The 19,812-nt window shown below is 41.7% G+C and overlaps 1 protein-coding gene and 1 long non-coding RNA gene across 5 annotated transcripts in view; one reads left to right on the top strand and one right to left on the bottom strand.

The window, feature by feature from the left end:
- Positions 1–19,812, bottom strand: part of LOC102086415 (uncharacterized) — a 46,689-nt gene that overhangs the window by 19,504 nt on the left and 7,373 nt on the right. The window contains exons 2-3 of one of the 3 annotated variants that reach the window (XR_010472286.1): positions 17,785–17,829; positions 12,574–13,011 (exon numbers count right to left, since the gene is read on the bottom strand). This is a non-coding gene — a long non-coding RNA (uncharacterized LOC102086415). Of the gene's footprint in view, positions 1–12,573; positions 17,830–19,812 lie in introns of all 3 variants that reach the window. The other 2 variants (XR_010472285.1, XR_010472287.1) reach the window with 2 other exon arrangements.
- Positions 1–19,812, top strand: part of SPMIP2 (sperm microtubule inner protein 2) — a 43,708-nt gene that overhangs the window by 5,131 nt on the left and 18,765 nt on the right. The window contains exons 2-4 of one of the 2 annotated variants that reach the window (XM_065061453.1): positions 3,075–3,307; positions 10,335–10,393; positions 17,076–17,135. In XM_065061453.1, the coding sequence (XP_064917525.1) occupies positions 3,075–3,307; positions 10,335–10,393; positions 17,076–17,135 (352 nt within the window). The remainder of the gene's footprint in view (positions 1–3,074; positions 3,308–10,334; positions 10,394–17,075; positions 17,136–19,812) is intronic. The other variant, XM_065061454.1, reaches the window with a different exon arrangement.

Raw genomic sequence — 19,812 nt, forward strand, 5'->3', positions numbered from 1 at the left:
CAGCAGCGCCTCTCTTTATCTGACCAAGAATAGCCTGCTCCAACGCCTTTGCTAAGCCAAAACTGCTGAGAGGCAGTCCCTTAGGAATCAAGCCAGGGATTTTCCCAGTGACAGATATATTCCATCTTCACCCTTATTAATGGGACATTTATAATTGATTTTCTTTGTTTACCCTTTCCCTCATGCTACAAGGAAGAATGAAAGTCTAAACTTTGCTTTCTGTATGACAAAAAAGAAGGCATTCCTTACAGAGTATTAATCACACTATGGGAAGCACTGCTTGGTTTTCTATTAAATTAGAATTCAATTTCTACTGATTATTTAAATACATTGTTTCTTCTGAAGCCCAGACAGAACAATAACACACGTAATTAATGAAGATTCTTCTCTGGAAAGGGGAATATACAATTACATGAGAGTCAAGACTATGAAGTTGGAAAATAATAAACCTGATGGAAAAATCAGGACATAGTTCCAAGCTGTATTTTTTCGCGCAGCAAAGTTGATTTAAGAGGTTCCTGCTTTTTATTTTTGCACCTATGACACAGTCCACTGCCTCTGCACTTGCGCTGATGTGATTGTTTTGGGTCTCTGCTGTAAAGTGGATTAGTGAAACAATCTTAGGAACACTTCCCCATCACGTTTAATTAAGAGTAAAAAATGTAATAAATTAGCAGGACCCTATCATGCAGAGGCCTTGGAAGCACACTGTGCATCAGAGAGGCAGGCTCAGTTAGTGCCTGCTCCTCAGAGATCAGCTGCTCGTTCCACGATGCTGAAAGTACCAGTATGACGTTAAAGGAATCATTGCATGGACTAACCACACTTAAAATTTAGCCCTGTGCTGAATAGAACTGAATCCAGTTTAAAAAGGTCCTCTTCTCTGTTAATGCAATGCAGTCAAAACAAATACAGCAGCCTTCACTGAGAGGCTAACCTGAGTTTGAACTGAACTGGAGTGATCTTTGTTTCCACTGTCTCTGTACATAGTGATCTATTTTCTATTAATATGGATCCTGAGAAAGCATATAGCTTGGAAATTAATCCCTTGCCTTGGAATAGGAGTCAAATACTATCTACACGTGAAATTTCAGCTGGATTAACATATAATTATAGAAACTATTTTGGAATTACTTCCCAAGTGTTTCACAAACTGAGTTCCTTTCTGTTCCTGTTTTGCTTCATCCATTTTCAATGGCTTCTCCATGTGAAAACTCACTCTCCTGTTTTGCACCTTTGTTTTACTTTTCTGATAACTATGATAGTTTGGAGGATTATTTTTTTTTCATCCTCAGCCTGGATCAATACAGCTCTACTAGCTAAAGCAATAGCATAAATATCAGTAGACCAGCAGGGAATTGATTTAAATCTATACTAACAATGAAGTCGTCTGGCATCATCAGCTGCTGCTCTAGTAGGAGACTTTGTCAGCACGCTTCTAATAGTTTGTTCTTTTAACAAAAAACATGGCTTGTGGCTTTTCCAGAGGCCTGAACCCACACTGTGCTTTAAAATCCCTCTGTGTGACAAAGCTTTCAGGCTGAGCCTGGTGCGAAAGGAACACTGGTTGATGCCCAAAGACCCGTCTTGCACTATAACAATGAAATATTTCTGCAGCTTGACATTTTTTTCACAAACATGGAAGACAGATATTCCCTCCTTAGCTGGAAACCTGTGCGGGGTTTTTCTGGCTAAATGATACGCGATGGCTGAACTGGTAAAAAGTCTCAGTTATAGAGGTGATAATGGAAATGGTAACAAGACTGTCCCTCTCAAGCAATTGTGATCATAACAAATTAGTCATACTAAATTTGGGGTATTTTTTTTTAAGCTATTATCCAACTGCTTTGTAATAAACATTAAGGCAGAATCTGCTTTTGAATGCTGTCGAGCTCTAACCACCCTCAGTTTTGGCAGTAAAAATATCAATACTAATCTCAGGCTGTAAATGGATGTTACAGGGACTTGGGTGATTTATGAGTTCCAATAACACCCTTCGCTGTGTCTGCACAGGTAAGAGACACAGCTTGCAATCATGAGCCCTCAGGTTAAGTTTCTCGCTACCTGTGTTGCTAAAGCAGTTTTCTAAAGACTTGATTTTCTTATTTGTGTTTAGTTGATACAGCCTATAACAGCAGCTTTTGAAGTTCACAGAGCACCATTGCCTCCATTTTACAGAGTGTGAAGCAGTGGTGGTGGGGCTATAGCTGAACCTCAGCATGAGTGAAACTCTGAGGTCAGCTCTGCGCCTTAGTCTCCATCCTGTCCCATCTTGAGTTTCAACCAAGGAAAAATCAGGTACTCAGACTGGGTGGGAGCTGTCATGCTTCCCAGCCAGATGTCCCACCTGGAGGCTCAGTGGACCAGCAATGGGGAGTATGGCTTCACTTCCTAATTCTTGTACTGTGCCTTCTGGATTTGCACCTGATCAACTGGAACAGCATCTCATTCCATGCATTCAGACACTTCCTTAATTCTTCACTAAAATTCCTTGTAAACACATCTCTGAATGACCTGAAGAGTCTCTTAGAACTACTGGGCTTTGTTATTCAAAGTGACTTTGCATTCAATGACATTTTAACTTAACACTGAAATAAATTAAAATTAATTAAAGGCACTTTAATTACGTATTAGAATACCTATATTGACTTAATTTAGTAAACCAAAGCCATTTTACAGTCATATCTTCTGCTAATATATATTCACTTCCCAAACAAGTTTATATAAAAAATTGAAACCCCCTTGTAACAGGTAGTTATCTAATAAAAAATAACAAAATGTTGCTTTTAACCAGAAGAAGGTGGTGAATTTTGTTTCGTTTCACGCCACTTTTTCAATAGCCAGATTTTCAGGGCAGCAAAAAGGAATTTCAGTGAAAAAAAGCCATATGTGACCTCCACTCCAGGAGACACACTCCAACAAAAGGCATAACAAGTACAATGTTCTTGTGAAGCGGAAAAGCTATATAAAATTGTTGCATTATAAGTAAGATAAAAGAAAATAAAGAGTACTGAAATAGGTTAGGAGCAAAAATAATTTAAATAAAGAATTTATCTTTCTTTTCTGTCTGTAAGGCCCAGATGGTATACGTGATCACAGAACAAGGAAGCCTGAACATACTCACTACATAGGAGCAACATCTCCACCAATAGAGGGGACCAGCGACGTTAACTACTTGTGGCGCCCAGCGCCCTGTCTGTCACACGTGTCACCTCGCAGATCTTCCTACCCTGGCGACATTGGGTGGGGTGCAAGGGAGTTCAGCCATTTCACCAGGAGACACCTCCGGAGTGGAGCACATATTAAGGTGAGGAAAACTTTGTATATTAAATTACCTGAGTTGCAGAAGGCAGAAGAAAGTGGTGCTCTGCTTTGCGGCTTCATTCTGAATTACGATTAAGGCAAAGATTAATCATGAACTAAGTAAGGAACAAGATGTTAAATTAAAAACTGTGCTAAGCAAAACATCAGCCCAGGCTTACAGAAGCTTCAAGAAATATTTTTGTAACACTTTGCCTACAGTCAGGCTCCCAGGTGGATGAAGCTGCCTGAAAAATAACCTGACTAAAGCATCCTACTTAACATAACACAACAGCTGCTTTTAAGGGTTGAGTGGCTCTGGGCTGGATTTTTCCACATGACTGGAGCAGACAGAGATGCAGGAGGAGCGCTTTGAGGGACCGAGGTCTAACGCGACATGAGCCATCAAGTGATCCCGCCTGGCCAATTCCCAAACCAAAGAAACAGGTTTGCAACCTCTGTGTGATCAGAATCATACAGGATTTATGTGCTCACAGATGCTGAAAGAGCCCAGGTAACTGCAAACCTGCACATTATCAGCTTCAGGCAGGGCTTGGGGTGCAGGAGCAGATAACAAACTTCAGACACCTGAATTTACTCCTCTTTACACGTGTCCTATGTCCTCATTCTGAACCTCTTACTTACACATCTAGTTACAGCTGAATTTCTGTTTGCATTGGGTTATAATAAAAAGTCCTACAACTTGATTCTTGAAACAATTAATATTTATAATATGTAAATATGACATACACCACATTTTTCTTATACGTACAAGTGCAAATTCACATAGCAATATTATATATACCCATATGATCACATGTTTATTGCATAGTAGTTTTAGAAGCCCAAAATAGGCTAGGGTTTTCATTTTTTTAGGGCTGTTTGAAAAAAACTACTTTTTTTTTTTTTTTTTTCCCCTAAAATAAGCTTTTTCAATAATTCAAATGCTCTTAGATTCAGCTGTGGTGTGTCTACATTGAACATTACATATCCCTCCAAGTATACCCTTCTTAAAACACCAAAAATAGAGAAAGTATGTAAGTTATTAGTGGGTTTTGTCTGTTAAACATTATGTTGAAAATAGATGTAACTCATTAAGTAGACAGAGAGAGGGGAAGGGAAATTGGTCCCTCCTGGGAGCAAATGAGCTTGCTTGGCAGGGAGGAAGCTTCCCAAGGACAGAATGAGACAGCTAGAAAAAGCAAATAGAAATGAGAAATCTTTGGAACTGGAAAGCTGTGGCATAATTGGGATTAGAAAACTGCTGGGAATAGCAGATGCATAGGCTACTGAAGAGAAGGAAAGAAAAATAATTTGGGGGAGCCATAGGACAATGTGTAGCATTTGCTGTAATGCAGGAAGCTGGTGAAAATTTATTGGAGCAGGAGTGAACCTTGCAGAGAGGACCCATGCCACATGGACCAAGCAAGCAGTGTTAGGTGTGCACACAAACCTCTCAGAGTCTGTTGTCAGTGTGAGTTTCCTGCAGTTACAAAATTTGCTTTCACTTAATAGATGCTCATGCAAAAACAACTTCTGAGTTTCAAGTGGTCTTTTGTGCTTCTTGAAGACCTTTGAAAAAAAGTCACAGGGCTACCTTGAATCTGTAGCTGTCTTGGAGTAGAAAAGACCACCCACTGGGTTATCAGCTCTGAACAGCTGCCCTTTTTGGTCCCCATGGGGATCTGGTTGTCTCTTCCCAAATATGCAGCAGATTGTCCCCCACTCCCCAGGGGGAAGAAAAGCAAGACAGAGGGGTAGACTGTCCTGTTTGATCCTCCCACCTGAAAGCACAGAAGAGGAAGAGAAGGAACTCTCAGTTTGTTTTCCCCTACTCAGAGCTCACAAACGAAGGAATATATTGAGCAGCATAGCACGGAAGTAGCTGGAGGTAGAAGTGTATTAAGTGGATGGAGCTACTTGTCTGAGTTAACTAACCATTGAAATTAAGAAGCCTAACTGTATCAGATCTATCTGAAAGGAAGTGTTACCTGGTATGATGCTGATAAGTCCTTAGTTTCTAGGGACTGACTCTTTGTGACTTAGTGTGGTGCAGGAAGATAAAAGCAGCATTCAGACACTCAGCCTCATTTGAACCCCGAGGACACCCATTATGTGTTCCTGCTGTACACCATCTTTCTAAATCAAACTCTGAGCCTTCATTGATCGTTTCTCTGCAAAGTCTGAACAGACATACAGTCCTGGCAAGACCTGTTGCATCGGCTAACATCTCCTGCCATTACTCTAAAAACATTTCCTGCTGAAACAAATCTGGTGTGAGTCTGAACTTGTGAAAACACAAATACAGGTGTGCACAGATACTACACATATCCATAGCACCCATGTATGGGTATACATCTGTTATAACTATACATTAGGTTCATGATATCATTTTTCTTAATTCAACAATATGTATCTGAATTCTTTCCTTCTTAACAAAAAAGTGCCAATGTGCAGTACTAAGGGACACTTTGGTATGTTTGTGCAGAGCTGTGTGTTGTAAGGAAGCAGTAGTCGTTTAGGAAAAACTTGTCCGATGTGAGCAGGTACATCACAGAGGCACTGCTGTGTGCCAACACACAGTCTGGATTTTAATAGCAGAGAAGGGGGATGTTAGGTCTCTCTAAATTATGGCACAAAAAGTGCTATTACAGCCCAACACATTCTGCAGCTCTGGCCATAACAGGTGACCAGAGGTCCTCCTGCCTTGCCCCCATATCCCCCATGTGGCAAAGGGCAGTTAAATTTGGCATAATACAAAAGGTTTCTTTCCGTTATCAGCTATCTATTCATCAATGGGCTCTCCAATATAGAATGAACTCTCAGTATTCAATGGGGTTTCTTTTTTATAGTCTATAGATTTTATGGTCTACTTTGTATTTCTAAGTGGTTTTTTTCTGGTTCTAAAATGTTTCTGAACCATTTTCTTAGTGTAAAATCAATAGCAAACATGGATTCCAAGTCTCTCAAACAGCTAAACATCATCAAATAATTTAACTTCTCTCATTTCTGATCTTCAGATATTGCTCTCAATGCAGACTGAAATAAAAACAATTTAAACTCCTTAGTGAAGTTAAAATAAATAGCTTTTAGAACATTTTATTAGAAAAACAAAGCTTTCAGCTCATCATTTATCATATGAATTTTAACAAATTGTAAGCTAAAATTCAGAGCTTATATTGACTCTCCTTTACACCAGAGAGACACTGTTGAGATATTCTAACCGTCTTCAAGACACCCAATCTTATTAGAATAATGCTTTCAAACATATAATGCAAAGTGGTAATTCTTAACTTGCAGTGCTTCTGCCCCTGTGAACACCCCTAAATTTCTGAAAGTGAAAGCACACTGCCTGCTGAACAAGGGACTTAGTGCCGTCACCATAGAGATGACACTTTGCAACCCTTATTTATGTTTCCTTGATTGCACCAAACAAATGCACCCTCTTTATTGACAAATGCTTTTGTTTTCTTGAGGATGATTTTTCTAGATGATGTTTTAAATAATGTCTTTGTAGAGACATAAATATTATTTCTTAGTATAGAGAATTTTCACAATAAAGAATACAATAACCCTTCAGATAGAAGACAGACAACAATCAGCTTGAATAACTGCAAAGAAAATTCCTTAGTTAAAATGACAGACAGAACAGATACTCTCTTTGTAGCCACAGAAAAGTATGAAAGAACCTGTTATTTGTATTTGGCCAAAGAACTTGAACACACAAGGGAGAAAATATTTTTCTAGGATTGGAATGCCAAAACCACTTATTTTTCCTTCAAGATAGAAAAAGAAAAATGAAAATCAAAAACCCAAACCAAACAAACAACCAAAAAACAAAAAACACCTCCAAATGAAAACCATCACCCCCAAAAGACATTTTGCAACTGGTTTTACAACATTTTTTTTTCCCCAGTAGAAAGTTTTGCTAAATTGAGCTCTAATTCATAAATATCATTCCTGCTTTCCAGTAAATATAATTATTACAAAAATAAACACCCAGCCCTATTTCATAATTGCTAGGGAGTGAAAATCAATGCAGTGCAGAAGGGTTACGCATGTCCATCTCCAAAGCTAGCTGCCTTACATGCTACGCAATCTCACCACAAGAAGTCCTTGCCCTCACCCCCTGTTGAGCAATCAGTGCAGGGAAGCAATTTCTCTCATGGGTGAAGTGCCATGCACATTCACAGGTCTGCATAAGCGCTTACTAAGAGCAAGGAAGATTTTATATAACAGCAAGAGTCATACTTTGTTTTAATACGAGAAGGGACTTGGACACAACGTTTGTATTGTTGGGCATATTTAAGCCTGACCATGCTGTCCAGTGCAGGACACCTGTGATGGTCAGCAACGTGTGTGGAGTTCGGCTTGCTGTGCGTAACTGCAGTCGGCTTCCCTAGCCTTACTCCTGATAAACCTGCTAGATCAAACGAGCACCATTCCCTAAAGCTACTGATCAAAACAGTTGTTTTGCCTCTTTTGTCTGACTTTTACTCTAGTTTGTTCTTGCTTGTTGTTGTTTCCGTGACAGCTAGGCCCATGAAAACAAAACCCCTTAGAATACTGATTTGATTAAGCTTATATCAAATGAAAACAACCTAAATGCTTCCGTAGTGATAAGCCCTCTCCTAATGCAAAAAGCTTTGCACTGTGACCCATGGGCCAAACCAAACCCAGAGGACAACTTAACCTGTCCTGTACCCCTAATGGCCATGGCAGGGCGAGAGATTGAAGGAAGATCATCTGCTCTTCCTAAATATCACCTGTATTTGGAGCAAGAAGCTGCTGGTTCAGCTAACAGCCCCTCGGCATCAGTAGCGCTATGTGCCAATCACTGTGATGTCTGGGCTACATATGCTTAATAAGCCACTGATTTCAGAAGCTGATTATCTAATTGCTCTTCCATGTCAGCTTTGACCTCACACTTGGCCCAAATCCCCCAGTCCTTGATGCTGCTTGCGTTGTCTAGAAATAGCGAGGCTGCCTGTCGAGACAAGTAAAAGCAAGCATGGGGTAGGTGGTGTCAGGGCCTTGTGCCTTTGACCTTGAAGGCAATACGGATTCAACTGATTTCAGGCACTTGATTCTGTGAACTTGGGCCTGAACACACACAGCTAGTACAGAGGGGGTAGATATGCTCAGTGGAGCTCTGTTTCTCAAGCTGTAATAGGCAAAAGTGACCTGGGAGCTTATACCTCCCCAAGGCAGGAATCATCTCCATTTTGTGCAAATGGTACAGTGGAGTCAAAACCAATTAAAGGTTTTAAAGAGTAATTTGCTGCTGCTCCTTTTACTAGAGTTTGTATGCTGAGTTGCTCATGTCTGCCAGGTAAAACCACAGAAAAACTTCAGTTTATTTCCTTTCACATCTCTGAGAAACAGAGGTGCTATATGCCCTTATCTCTCAACATGTCTTATTAGGGGGGAAAAAAAAAGAACAAACCCAAAAAACCACAACACATACACACAAAAAAATGTAACTCCCAGTGACTGCTGTGATGGGTGTCCCCATGCAGACTGCCTTGCTGTCCCACAGCACATCAGCCAAGACTGCTCTGGGGGCTACTGGGGGGGCAGCTGCCTGCAGCCCGCCCTGGCCCAGCCTGCAGCACCCGGGGCAGGAAGGGGGGGTCCATGTCCTCCACACTGCAAGTTGTTCTGGCAGCCACAGGAGTGCTGGCAACTCCCTCTCCATCTGAGCAAAGGGGACAAACCTAAACGCCTGGGTCCAAGCACCAACATCCACACTCAGCTGCCTTCTCATAATGTCTCTAACCGGGCTATGACACCTGCACGAGGGAAATGCTGTTTTCCCAGGCACAGTTTTTCCCCAATGCACAGACTCACTAGGTACTGCAAATACAGCACTGTTTCGCACGTAGAACAAGATCTCTTTTCAGTCTTTGGCTGGGAACAGGGGTGCTTATTTTTTTTAAGTGCACATCTAAATTCTGCAACAGTTGAAGGAGGCCACAAGACAGACACAATTGTTTTAGTACAGTCCTAAGGGGAACAAAGAGAAGGAGGAGAACAGGATAGCAAGGGTGAAGGGAAGAACAATTCTGAGTGTGGAGACAAACTGGAAGTCATGGCCCAGTTCAAAGCCTTTGCCTGGCTACCGCTCTAAGTACAGTTTTGTCAAATCATGAGCCACAACTTCAACAACTTTAACTCTGTGGGTTCAGGAAAAACAAATTGCCTAAGCAACTGTCACTGCTTTGTCTATGTCTGACATTTTTATTGTTTGATTATACAGGACTTGAACAATTACATAGAGCAAATAAGGCCAAGAAGCAGAGAAGTCAGGGAGGACAATTAAGCCACCTTATTTTGTTGACCTTCAGAGGAGCCCTGATTCAGCTATCTGTACCAATACTTTTCCCAACATATGGTCCAAGTCCTGCCTGCAGATAAACATGACAGTAATTCAAATAAAGACTACTCAGGGTGTAGGTGTTGCTGACAAACATAAATGCTGCGCTGTGTTGCTTCCCTCCCCAAGACAAATGTAATATACATGGTTATCTCACTCAAGCAAGTTAGGTTTAAAAACCAGCTAATTACTGAAGATTGAACCTTGACTTACAGTGATACTTGCTATCCTGACTGCATTTATGTCCTATGATCTTGGTGGTACAGTCTGGCGTAGACTGGGGTTTATCCTTTTCCTGTTTTCTATTTGTGACCTTTAGATGCATTTTAAATAATTCCTTTCCTTTCCAACAGTTCTTCCCCTGCTTACCAAACCTGTAGAAAGGCATTTCTCTGACACTTTATTGCCTCTTTAGATAATTATTTTCAAAATTTCAAAGGAGTCAAGCTGCTGCCAAGCTCACTGTCTCTGCAAACTTTGTACAATGTGGAAGCTAGTAACAATTGTTATTTTTCACATAATTTCATTGTCATACCTCTACCTTAATCTTTCAGGTGGAAATGAACCTAGTCTTCCTTCCCAGTACTATTGGATAGGGGCATATATACCTTAAGGTTAACATTCTACCATAGTGGGTTTTTTTGTTTCTCTTTGACAGAGAGGAGAAATTCGACAGGCTGCTGAAGATGGAGCAACACATCGGTACCAAAGTCCATGGTAACCATTTATTATTATTTTTTTTAAATTTGCTCTAATCACGGCCCTATGAGGACACTCTCTGAGGATTCCTGGAATAGGCAAATTATTGACATACTTGCCTTTGAAGCTCAACAGATGTAACAAAAGCTTACTGCTGGCACCCACTGCTGCAGAAAACCATTGATAATAGAGTATTCAGTGTTGCTTTCTCATAAATCAATATAAGTATTCCAGAGCTAAACTACAATACATTTCAAGCAGCTAGAAGAGCTCTCTGGGGAATATTTAATCCCCTTTGAAGAGAGAGCCCTGTTTCACAGAACCACATTTAGTTTTCAGTGAGAATTAATTTTTCCAGTTACTTTGATTAATGCATCTTGAAAGAAATCTCAGGTTCATAAAGTAATAATTAGCAATAATCATCTTCAGCTAGGAATGTGCTACACAAATTGGGGCGTGACAGTAGAAAAAGCTCTATGAGACTGGCAGAGGTCTTCCAGAAAAACCACGCATGTGAAAAGAACTTACACCATGACAACAATATGTAAGACTTTAAGAGGCTCACAATGACCAGAAGCTTTGACGCTGAGGCACTCATAATGGAGACCTAGGTAAAACACAGAGCAGTGAAAAGGACTAAGGACATTTATGGAGAAGGGCCGCTCATGGAGTTTTGTTGTACCTCCTCTCCTTCCCCCAAGAATAACCCACTGGGAAATACAGTAAATTAATGAGTGGAAGGCAATGATCTCCACTGGAAATGGGAAGTGCCTGGGAAGCAGCAGGTGATGACTGAATCACATTCACAGTCACAGTGGGTCTCCAAGCATGCCCACCTGCTCCCAGTGCTGTGGAAGCGCGTCCTGCCCCTGCTCAGCAGACGTAACAGTGGCTCTGCATGGCTGCAGATGTGGCAAGCAGCAGGGTGCTGCAGGAGGGCAAGGCCAGGCAGACAGACACACAGACACGGCTGCGCTCAGCCTTCTCCTCCCTCCCTTGCTCTCACCTGCGTACACTGCAAACAGAAGCTGCTGCCCCCAGGACACTTCTTCACAGTGTCCCATAGTATAAGGAGCTCTCACAGCATTTTAGACAGTTTCTTTTTTCCCCTTGCCTGTTTGTACAACCTGGAGCAGCAGCGCTGCAGCCACAGCTGCCGGCAGCTCAACTGGGTGCAACAGACAAACCCTTGAAAAGCATGAGCAGCATCTCCAAGCTGAACTCCACATTGCTGGTAGTAGCAGCAGGACTGGGAACAGATGGGCCAGCTGGTCTTCAAAAGCTATAATCGCTCTCTAGACTACGGCACGGGTGGGCTTCCCAGCTTGCTGGGTGTAGGAAGTCATTATCAACTTACTGCTTATTTTGGTTATTACAGTAGTGTGTTGTTGAGACTCTTGTAGCCTGGTGACAGGCTACAACATAAAAATGCCTTCCACAAAGCCTGTGATCCCATGGTGTCTGTCTTCAGTCCATCGCTGGAAGGCAGCCAGCGCCATCAGGCAGCGCTGCAGCTTTGTCATTTTCGTCAAGCATTCATAAAACACACACCTTATTAAGCGCTTGGAAAGTAATCCCAGTTTAAATTGATTGTTGAGCAAAGAAGCAGCAATTCGCTGTTGGGAAATATTTTATTTGCTTTTCACCATAAGAAGGTGGATAGGAAAACAAAGTCATCCAAGTTGGAACTAAATAAATTAAATGCATTCAATTAGCTAATGGAGTGTCTCACAAAAGCTTGCACTATCAGAAAATTAAATTGGTTCTTCCTAATATGCTGAGATTCTTTAAGTCATTAGCACCTTTTTTTTTTAGAAGCTGCCTGAAGTATTCAGGGGATTATTTTTCACCATAGGCTTTCTGCTTTCCCTGATTTACCTTTCAGTCCTGATTCTCTTCAGTCTTATAATAAATGCTAATTTGTGAAAAGCATTTCTAAGCTAAATAACTTTGGTGCAATTCATGACTACAAGAACATATTTTAGATTTTTCTAATGGAACATGGTGTTCTCAGAGATCAGTTTCACGAGCTATTATATGCTTTAGTACCATGGGTTACAAAAAGACTCTACGCAAGCCTGTTCACTGGTTACCTGTGCCTTTTTACAGCAAAACAACTGAAAATGGAAGATGGAAGTATTTTGAATTTGTAGTCCCACTCTTGCAATATTATTCTGGATGAGCTCCATCCAACTTACACTGGGTTAATTGACAGCATCATGGTATGTGCTGGGGACATGTACAGAGTGGCCAGATGTACCTCCTTGGTGCACCACCATGGTGGTGCGCTCTGCGTGCCGTCGTGGCAGAGACTTCCCGTTCCGGTCACACCATCCCACTGGGATGCTGCAGGACCTGTGGCTGGGAAACACAGTGCACCATCAGTCACGTCTTTATAACTCAATCTAGTCCTTGCTGAAGAGACAGAGGGAGAGGGGATGAGGAGGCTTCCTGCGAGTAGGTACCTATTCAGTATTCACATTTTGGAGTGTGCTTCTTCCTCTTTGCAAGCGTATCTGATCTCACCTGAATCGTGAGGTGGAGGGCCCGAGGTGCCTCCAGCCAAGCTAGAGAGGAGGCTGGAGGAAGGAGCAGTGCTCGGTGCTGCCTCTCATTCTTGGTGGAGAGGAACAGACCTGTCTCATGGAAAAAAAACCCAAAGTCCGCATTAAAGGTAGCTTGACAGCAGGAAGCACAGGTGAAAGTCCCAGGCAGGGGGGTCAGGGTTGAAAAAGAGCTACCTGGAGGCATAAAGGCACTTTTCACCAAGAGTGTTTCTTTCCCAAGCGAGCATAACAGTCAGGTACCTATGGAGATCCATCATCTTGATACTCACGTGCTTAAAATTGAGTGGTTTGCTGGATGAGAACCGGCATGCCCTTATGTAAGCAGATTATTTATATCTACTTCTAGCCTAATAGAGACCTGAATATTTTGAGAACTTATAGGACTCATTGCTATGGAAACTAACTCAGTATCTTTAGGTCAGTCTTGCTATCTCTGATTTGCAGAGTCCGTATCTAATCTGTAACAACAACAAAAAAAAGCCTAGCTGTACTTGCTGTTTCAGTCCCACTCCCCACTATCCTTTATCTCACTTCTGTAGCCAAAAGCAGAGTCCAGCCGCCTTTACAGGGAAGAGAGGTTGTGATAACAGCAGCCCAGTGCCAGGTTACTGGTTTCAATGCCAACGAGAAGTGAGGGGGTTTACACTGATAGTGTGGAGAATTGACGTAGGAGCCAACGTCATCCAGGGGTAGACAGCCCTACAGGGAAACCCGGCCTCATACAGCTGTGGTCTCCTTTTTTGTCTCTTGCTTGAGTAAGGGAGCCAAAATGTTAACCAAAGCCCTGAAATGCTAAACAACTCTTTTTTCCAATCTGTAGCTTGCTAGAGGGAGGATTTACCACTGCATGAATAAGGAGAACAGCTGCCACAGGAGTCCTTGAGCTGGTACTGTCTCAGTAAAACAGATTAGCCCCATCTTGTGTCACAACATCTGCCTTATTGTGAAATTTGGGGGTTTCCCTCTCTCTCCCAACCTTTCTCCTTCTGCTCAATTTCTGCTGCCATCCTCTTACCCAGACTTGGACCAGCAACATTCCTGAGCTGATACAAGAGAGTTAAACATCCCTATAGGGAAACTGGTACTTGACACACCTCGGTTTCTTTATAGATGGAGCTATAACGTGCTTGCATTTCATTGGTTTGATTTTTCTCAATCACTTTGTATATTGGGAGAGAAAAAAAATAGACTTTTGCAGAGGTAGCTCAAGACCCAATAAATACCTGTATTTCATGGCCTCCAAAGACTTTTCTGCATATTTCTAAGTCGTGAAGAATTCACATCCCGAACTTTTTTAAGTTGCTGGAATTTTACTACTCTTAGTAACAGAAAAGAGCTCCTTTCCTTTCCTTTTTTTCCCCCCTCTAACAACAGAAAAGTTGTTTTCACAAAAAAACAGATTATTTCAGTTGTGTTATACTTACACTTTTCCTCAGAAGCAGAATGTATTGTAAATTCTGCTGTAAAAAAATTACTGTTTTGGCAAAAATAGTAAAACTACCAAGAAGGCAGTCCTTGTCAGTTAAAATGAAATATTTTCCTCCAAAATGCTAACACATATACCTGCTCAATACAGTACTTTCTATTTTAGGACATATAATCTACACCCCTTAGTACAGGGCAAATATGCCTTGTCCAGGCAGCCTTGGCATCTGTGGCTATAGAGGGAGTTCTGTTCACACTCTTCTTTACCATTATTTGCTGTTTTCAGTTTTAAGTAGTTTATTAATTCCCACTTCCCCCGCCCCGTCCCCCTTTGGAGGATGATGCTAATCTCTTCTGTTGGCTGAAAGCTCTAATTTTTTTAATCTGCCCAACTCCCCAGGCCCCTAAGGTTTACCATGTATTCCTATTAAACTGGTACATCTCCCTTTTCTGGATTTTTTTTCCCTCAGTATAAGTGAAACCACTATCTCACTGTGCTCCTTTTTTATCCAAGCCAAATACTAAATATATAAGATCATAGGCAAGCACTCAGACTTTTGGAGAATCAGGATTATGCAATGGTGGAAAATGAAAAGAAAGCATTTTTTAAAGGTTGAAGGAAATTCAGCTTCACTAGACAGGGAAAATCCCACAAGTTTAACTCTTGTAATGGATGGCAGTGGCACATGCTCTGCTTTCTGGGATGAGTATCATTCCACAAAGGAATGCAACATGAACCAGTAGTTAAACTAGGACAGATGTTGCTGGAAATATTTTAAAGATGTTTACTTTATATTATTAGTGATCAAATATGCAATGTTCTTGGGTATGTCATCCTCATGATTTCCCACAAGACATACTATTTTCCTTGTTGGAAAAAGCAAATAACTAAGTTGTAGGCAGCTTTTAGTAACTGAGATATTTTGGACTGGTGATGTAGCTGCTTAAATAGCCACTAGCACCACCATCCTGCAGCCCAAACACTTCTCTGGGCTTGGTCCCCTAATTCCATCCATATCTTAATAATGCTTCACCCATCTCTCAGTCATTCTCTCCCAGCCCATCACTGGTACCCCAGTAGGTTTCCAGTGAGGAACTTCCACTCTGAACTCCCTGGACCAGGCTGTCCCTTCCCCGCCACTGCCATCATTCAGAATGACCTGTTTCTTTCTGTCATTTACTGAATGAATCTCTCTGTGCTTAAGAAATGAAAAGGGATTTTTCTAACTGGGATGCGAAACCGGCGATGGCGGGGCGGGGGGCCTCCTTCACGAAGCTCACAAAGATTTCAGCTATTGCAGTAAAACTGCTGCAATCTTCTCTGAGGACATGCTTGTAGTGATTAAAAACAAATCTTAAAAAAAAAAAATCACTGCAGTTAATATGCTTCTGTGAAGTTAAAGCTGATTTGAGACTGCCTACAGTCAAAGTTGCGTTAATATAATCCTCTTTAACTAATCAGGTGTGAGTTGTGCATGGAATGTACCCAAATCCTGTGTTAGAGATGAAAAAAGACTGATCCGCTGCAAAGAAAGGGAGGTGTGAACTCTGCCTTCTTTTTTCTCTCTCAAGTCTCCACCTCCCTCAGAACCAAGGCAGACCCTGTTGCCCTAAGGCAGGGACAGCACAGAAAACATTTCTTCATGATCTCCTTACTGCTTCCCCCCACTGCCCGCCCTGTCCTTCATCACCTGCCTGACATGAGCATCGTGCTGATTGCAACCCACCCCCCGCTCCCTGCAGCCAGATCAAACGTTGTTTTTCTTTTTTAAGGAATAATGACTCATATCACACTCTTGAAGCCAAAAAAGCAACATGGTTCTCTCCTCAGTTTCATCTTTATTCTATATCCATGTTGTTGAGCTCCTCTTTGGTTTCTGTGCTTCCACCTATCCTCCTTTTTTGGTTCCCTGCCAGCTGCTCAATCGCCTCCAGCTGCCGGGACATTGGGGAGCAGAAGGGCTGCGTGGTGGCTGGTCACCCCGTGGGGCTGTGGCTGCAGGGAGGGGAAGGTCACGGGTCATGGTGGGACCTCGTGCTCTGCCTTTGCCGTACAAGGGGGCTACCCTCTGTTACAGCAACAGGCTTTGTCCCCTCGGTTCCTCACCCTCCTTCCTCTTTTTCCTCCCGATTTTGGTCGGCCTTCCCACACTAAACATGAAACTGGAGTAGCCAGAAAGATGACTGCTGCCCAGCTACCTCTCCTGCACACCTGTCTTTTATGGGGATTGATCATTTTTGCCTTATTGTGAACTTCTCTGGCCCACCGGCAACGGCTGGTGAAGGAAGATTGCTTCTAGAAGAGCTGAAGCTCTGTGCTGAGGTGGAAAGGCAAAATATTGGGGAGAGCTCTTTATACTGGCCAAACAGCAAGCTTTCCTCAGCCTCCTACTTTTGAAATACTTATCTGCTAAATATGTTGTTTCCATATCATTTACAGAATGTTTCCCTGCCCTGAGGCCTTTTCTATATATGTTTGCTATGTTATGGTCATATATTATTTTTCTCATCAACCTAAGGGCACAGAAATTGATGCAGCTCTTACACCACTGCAATCCCATTGACTTCAGGGGAATTACTTCCCATTACAGCAAGTGAAATCAGAATGAATAAATACATAGTTTCTCTGCTACTCACTGTTAACACTGTAAAGCCTGCTGGAGACTCAGAGAAAGCCAGAGATTGACTCTTGCTTTACTTTTGTTCAGTGCTGTTTCCCGAGTGTACGACAGGATAAACTACTTGTTCAGGTTCATCTACAGAGCAAGGTAAGAGATGATAAACTCTTACATGTATGCCACTTTCTGTCACAGATCTCACTGGCACGTAGATCAGCACCTGCCTGTCTCACCACGCAGCAGGTCAGCTGCGGCAAACAGGCTGTTGGATGCGTGGCACAGGGCATCCTCTTTCTAACCGAGAATCACGACTGATCTGATAGAGCAGAGAAGAGCCAGTGACAGCATAGTTATCTGCTCTCTGGTTTTACTATCAATTTGGTCCATTTGGAATTTTTTTTTTTTTTCCCTTAAATTTTCTCTAGCTCTTTCTGTTGGGAATCAAACCACTCAAACTATTCATTCACCCACAGAGGACTTTCATCCTCATCTCACTAATGGGAAAACCCTGCGATCTTAAATTGTTTGTCCTTGGCCATAGATGTGGTGGAGCCAGACATAGCTCCCAGTTCCATATTGCACCTTGAATACATTTAACCACAAGACCATCCTTCTTCTTCATTACTCCTTAGTGTTTAGTTTAGATGCGAACATAAAAAAGCAACTAAACAAAAGAAAGAAAACCTCAGGCCCAGATCCACCATGAGTTGGACACACAAAGCTGCCAAACTGCATCCAGCCATCACATGGTTGCTGTAAGAAATGCCGGCAGTTGCCTCCCTATGCAGAGGTCACTTACGATTGCATACCATGGTGATACTCCCCGGATGGGCTCTGAGTTATTCTGGAAGAGGAAGAGAAAGGATCTGTCAGAACCAGACACGTTCTGGAAACACATCCTCATAAACAAACCCAAGAACCACCTACACAAGCTGTGTCCTAAGTGGATCTCAAGTCACAAATGCCTTGGGGAGCCCCACTGGGTCCCTCTGGTCTTTAGTTTCCCTCCATGTGTATTAACAGAATAGTGCATCCCAACTTTTTAATCCAGAAGTTACCAACAACAGACTTTCTGTTCCCAACATTATACATTTTTCCTGGTATCTTACTTTCACACAAAAAGGAATAAAGAATATCTCAGTAACTAACATGTCACGGTTCTTTGTAACAAAAAGGTCGTGCACTTTCTCAGTAGCTTCTGTCTCCGTGGATGCAACGAAGTCTAGTGATAAGGCTACGATGGTATTCTTCTGAGCTTTGCCTATGTACTTTGCAGCAGCAAAACAGTTCAAAACACAGACATGTTCAGAGGTGAAGGTGGCAGTTCCAGCTCATGGCTGTCATGTCTCACTATACACAGCGTTGTTCCCAACAGAGGTTAGTTTTCCTACCTTCACACTGTCAGCTGCATGCTGACTCAAATCTTGAAGGTTTTCTTTATGTACAAAGCCTAGAATATACTCTTGTTTTAAGCAATGAACTACAAAAAAATTCTTCTCTGTGCTTTCTGCTGATACATTCTCAGCAATTAACATATCTTCCATTTTTCTCTAAAATAAATAGATTTCCTCTACCCTTCTCACTCCCCTCCTCCAAGTCAGAAATGTCAGGAATTACAGTTGCTGACGCTGTGCTTGCTGCAGGACTGTCGGGAAGTGGGGCTTCGGTATAAGCAGAAATTTGACCTGCCGTGTCTCAGCCTTCAGCTGATGGAAAGAGAATGTTGTCTCTTGCATAAAGGGATTTCACAAAGAACTCGCATAACCTGTTCTCGGCCACTGCTGGTTTATAGTTTGAGTTAAAATTGTAAGGATTTATTTGGCTTGACTAAATGTTTCTACTTATAAAGAAAAAAAAATAATCATGAAAACATTGCAGCTCAAGTTTCTTTCATTTCTCATGTCACTAAATCATGACTTCAGGCTACCCCTCAGCAAAACTGTGGAAGTTAAGAACTAACATTTGCAGCTACTGATTTGCAGAAGCTACAACAGATCCTTCTGCAGATTTGCAGGAGAGAATAGAGTCAAAACCAGCTCAGTCCCTTTGTTCCTGCTGTAGTTTGCACTGTTGCAAAAGGCAGTTCAATTTCATATAATCACAACAGCAAGCAGCTATAACAGAATACATTAAAAACACATTTGTTCAATAAAAGAATGCCATTTCACAAAAGGTCACGCTTTCAGTTTTGAGGAGGCTGCTAGTCACAAGCAAAATGCCAATATATCATATCTCAAAGCATTGACTTGCCTATTCCCTAGTCACCTTAGGTACAAAAGAGACAAATAGTATTTACTGACATTCCCAGATGCTGAAATATTTAGTCATAAATTAAAAATACCTACTACTAAATATTTTAAATGAGGCACATGTGAAATAAGACATACAGTTCCATAGAGTGGATAACATATGGGAAATGCACTGTTAAGAGTCTCATCGGGAAAACCAATAATCTCGGAAAAAACAGTAACTATGGGTTTTAGCAGTTTACCTAATTGTGTACAACATTCCACAGAATTTATTTAGAAGACAGCTACTTGATACTAAACTTTAAATACTTAAGACAAACTGCCATTTCAGGGAGTTTCTCCTCCCCACATAAATGACTGCAGCCATAGGAGTCTGTTTCCAGCAATGGTGTAAAGGATGCTGCCATAGACACACACTGCTTCTGCATTATCTCATCCATAGCTCTAAAGTGCTATTTTCTACCACTTTAGCCTGCAAACCGTAGAGTTTCCAGCATTGTTGAAAGGTGATTTTTATGCTAGAAGAAAATTCACTTTTAACCCAGGGCAAATTTATTGCATCATTTAATGTGCAACCT

Source organism: Columba livia, chromosome 4, assembly GCF_036013475.1.
Source record: "Columba livia isolate bColLiv1 breed racing homer chromosome 4, bColLiv1.pat.W.v2, whole genome shotgun sequence".
NCBI classification, from domain to species: Eukaryota; Metazoa; Chordata; class Aves; order Columbiformes; family Columbidae; genus Columba; species Columba livia.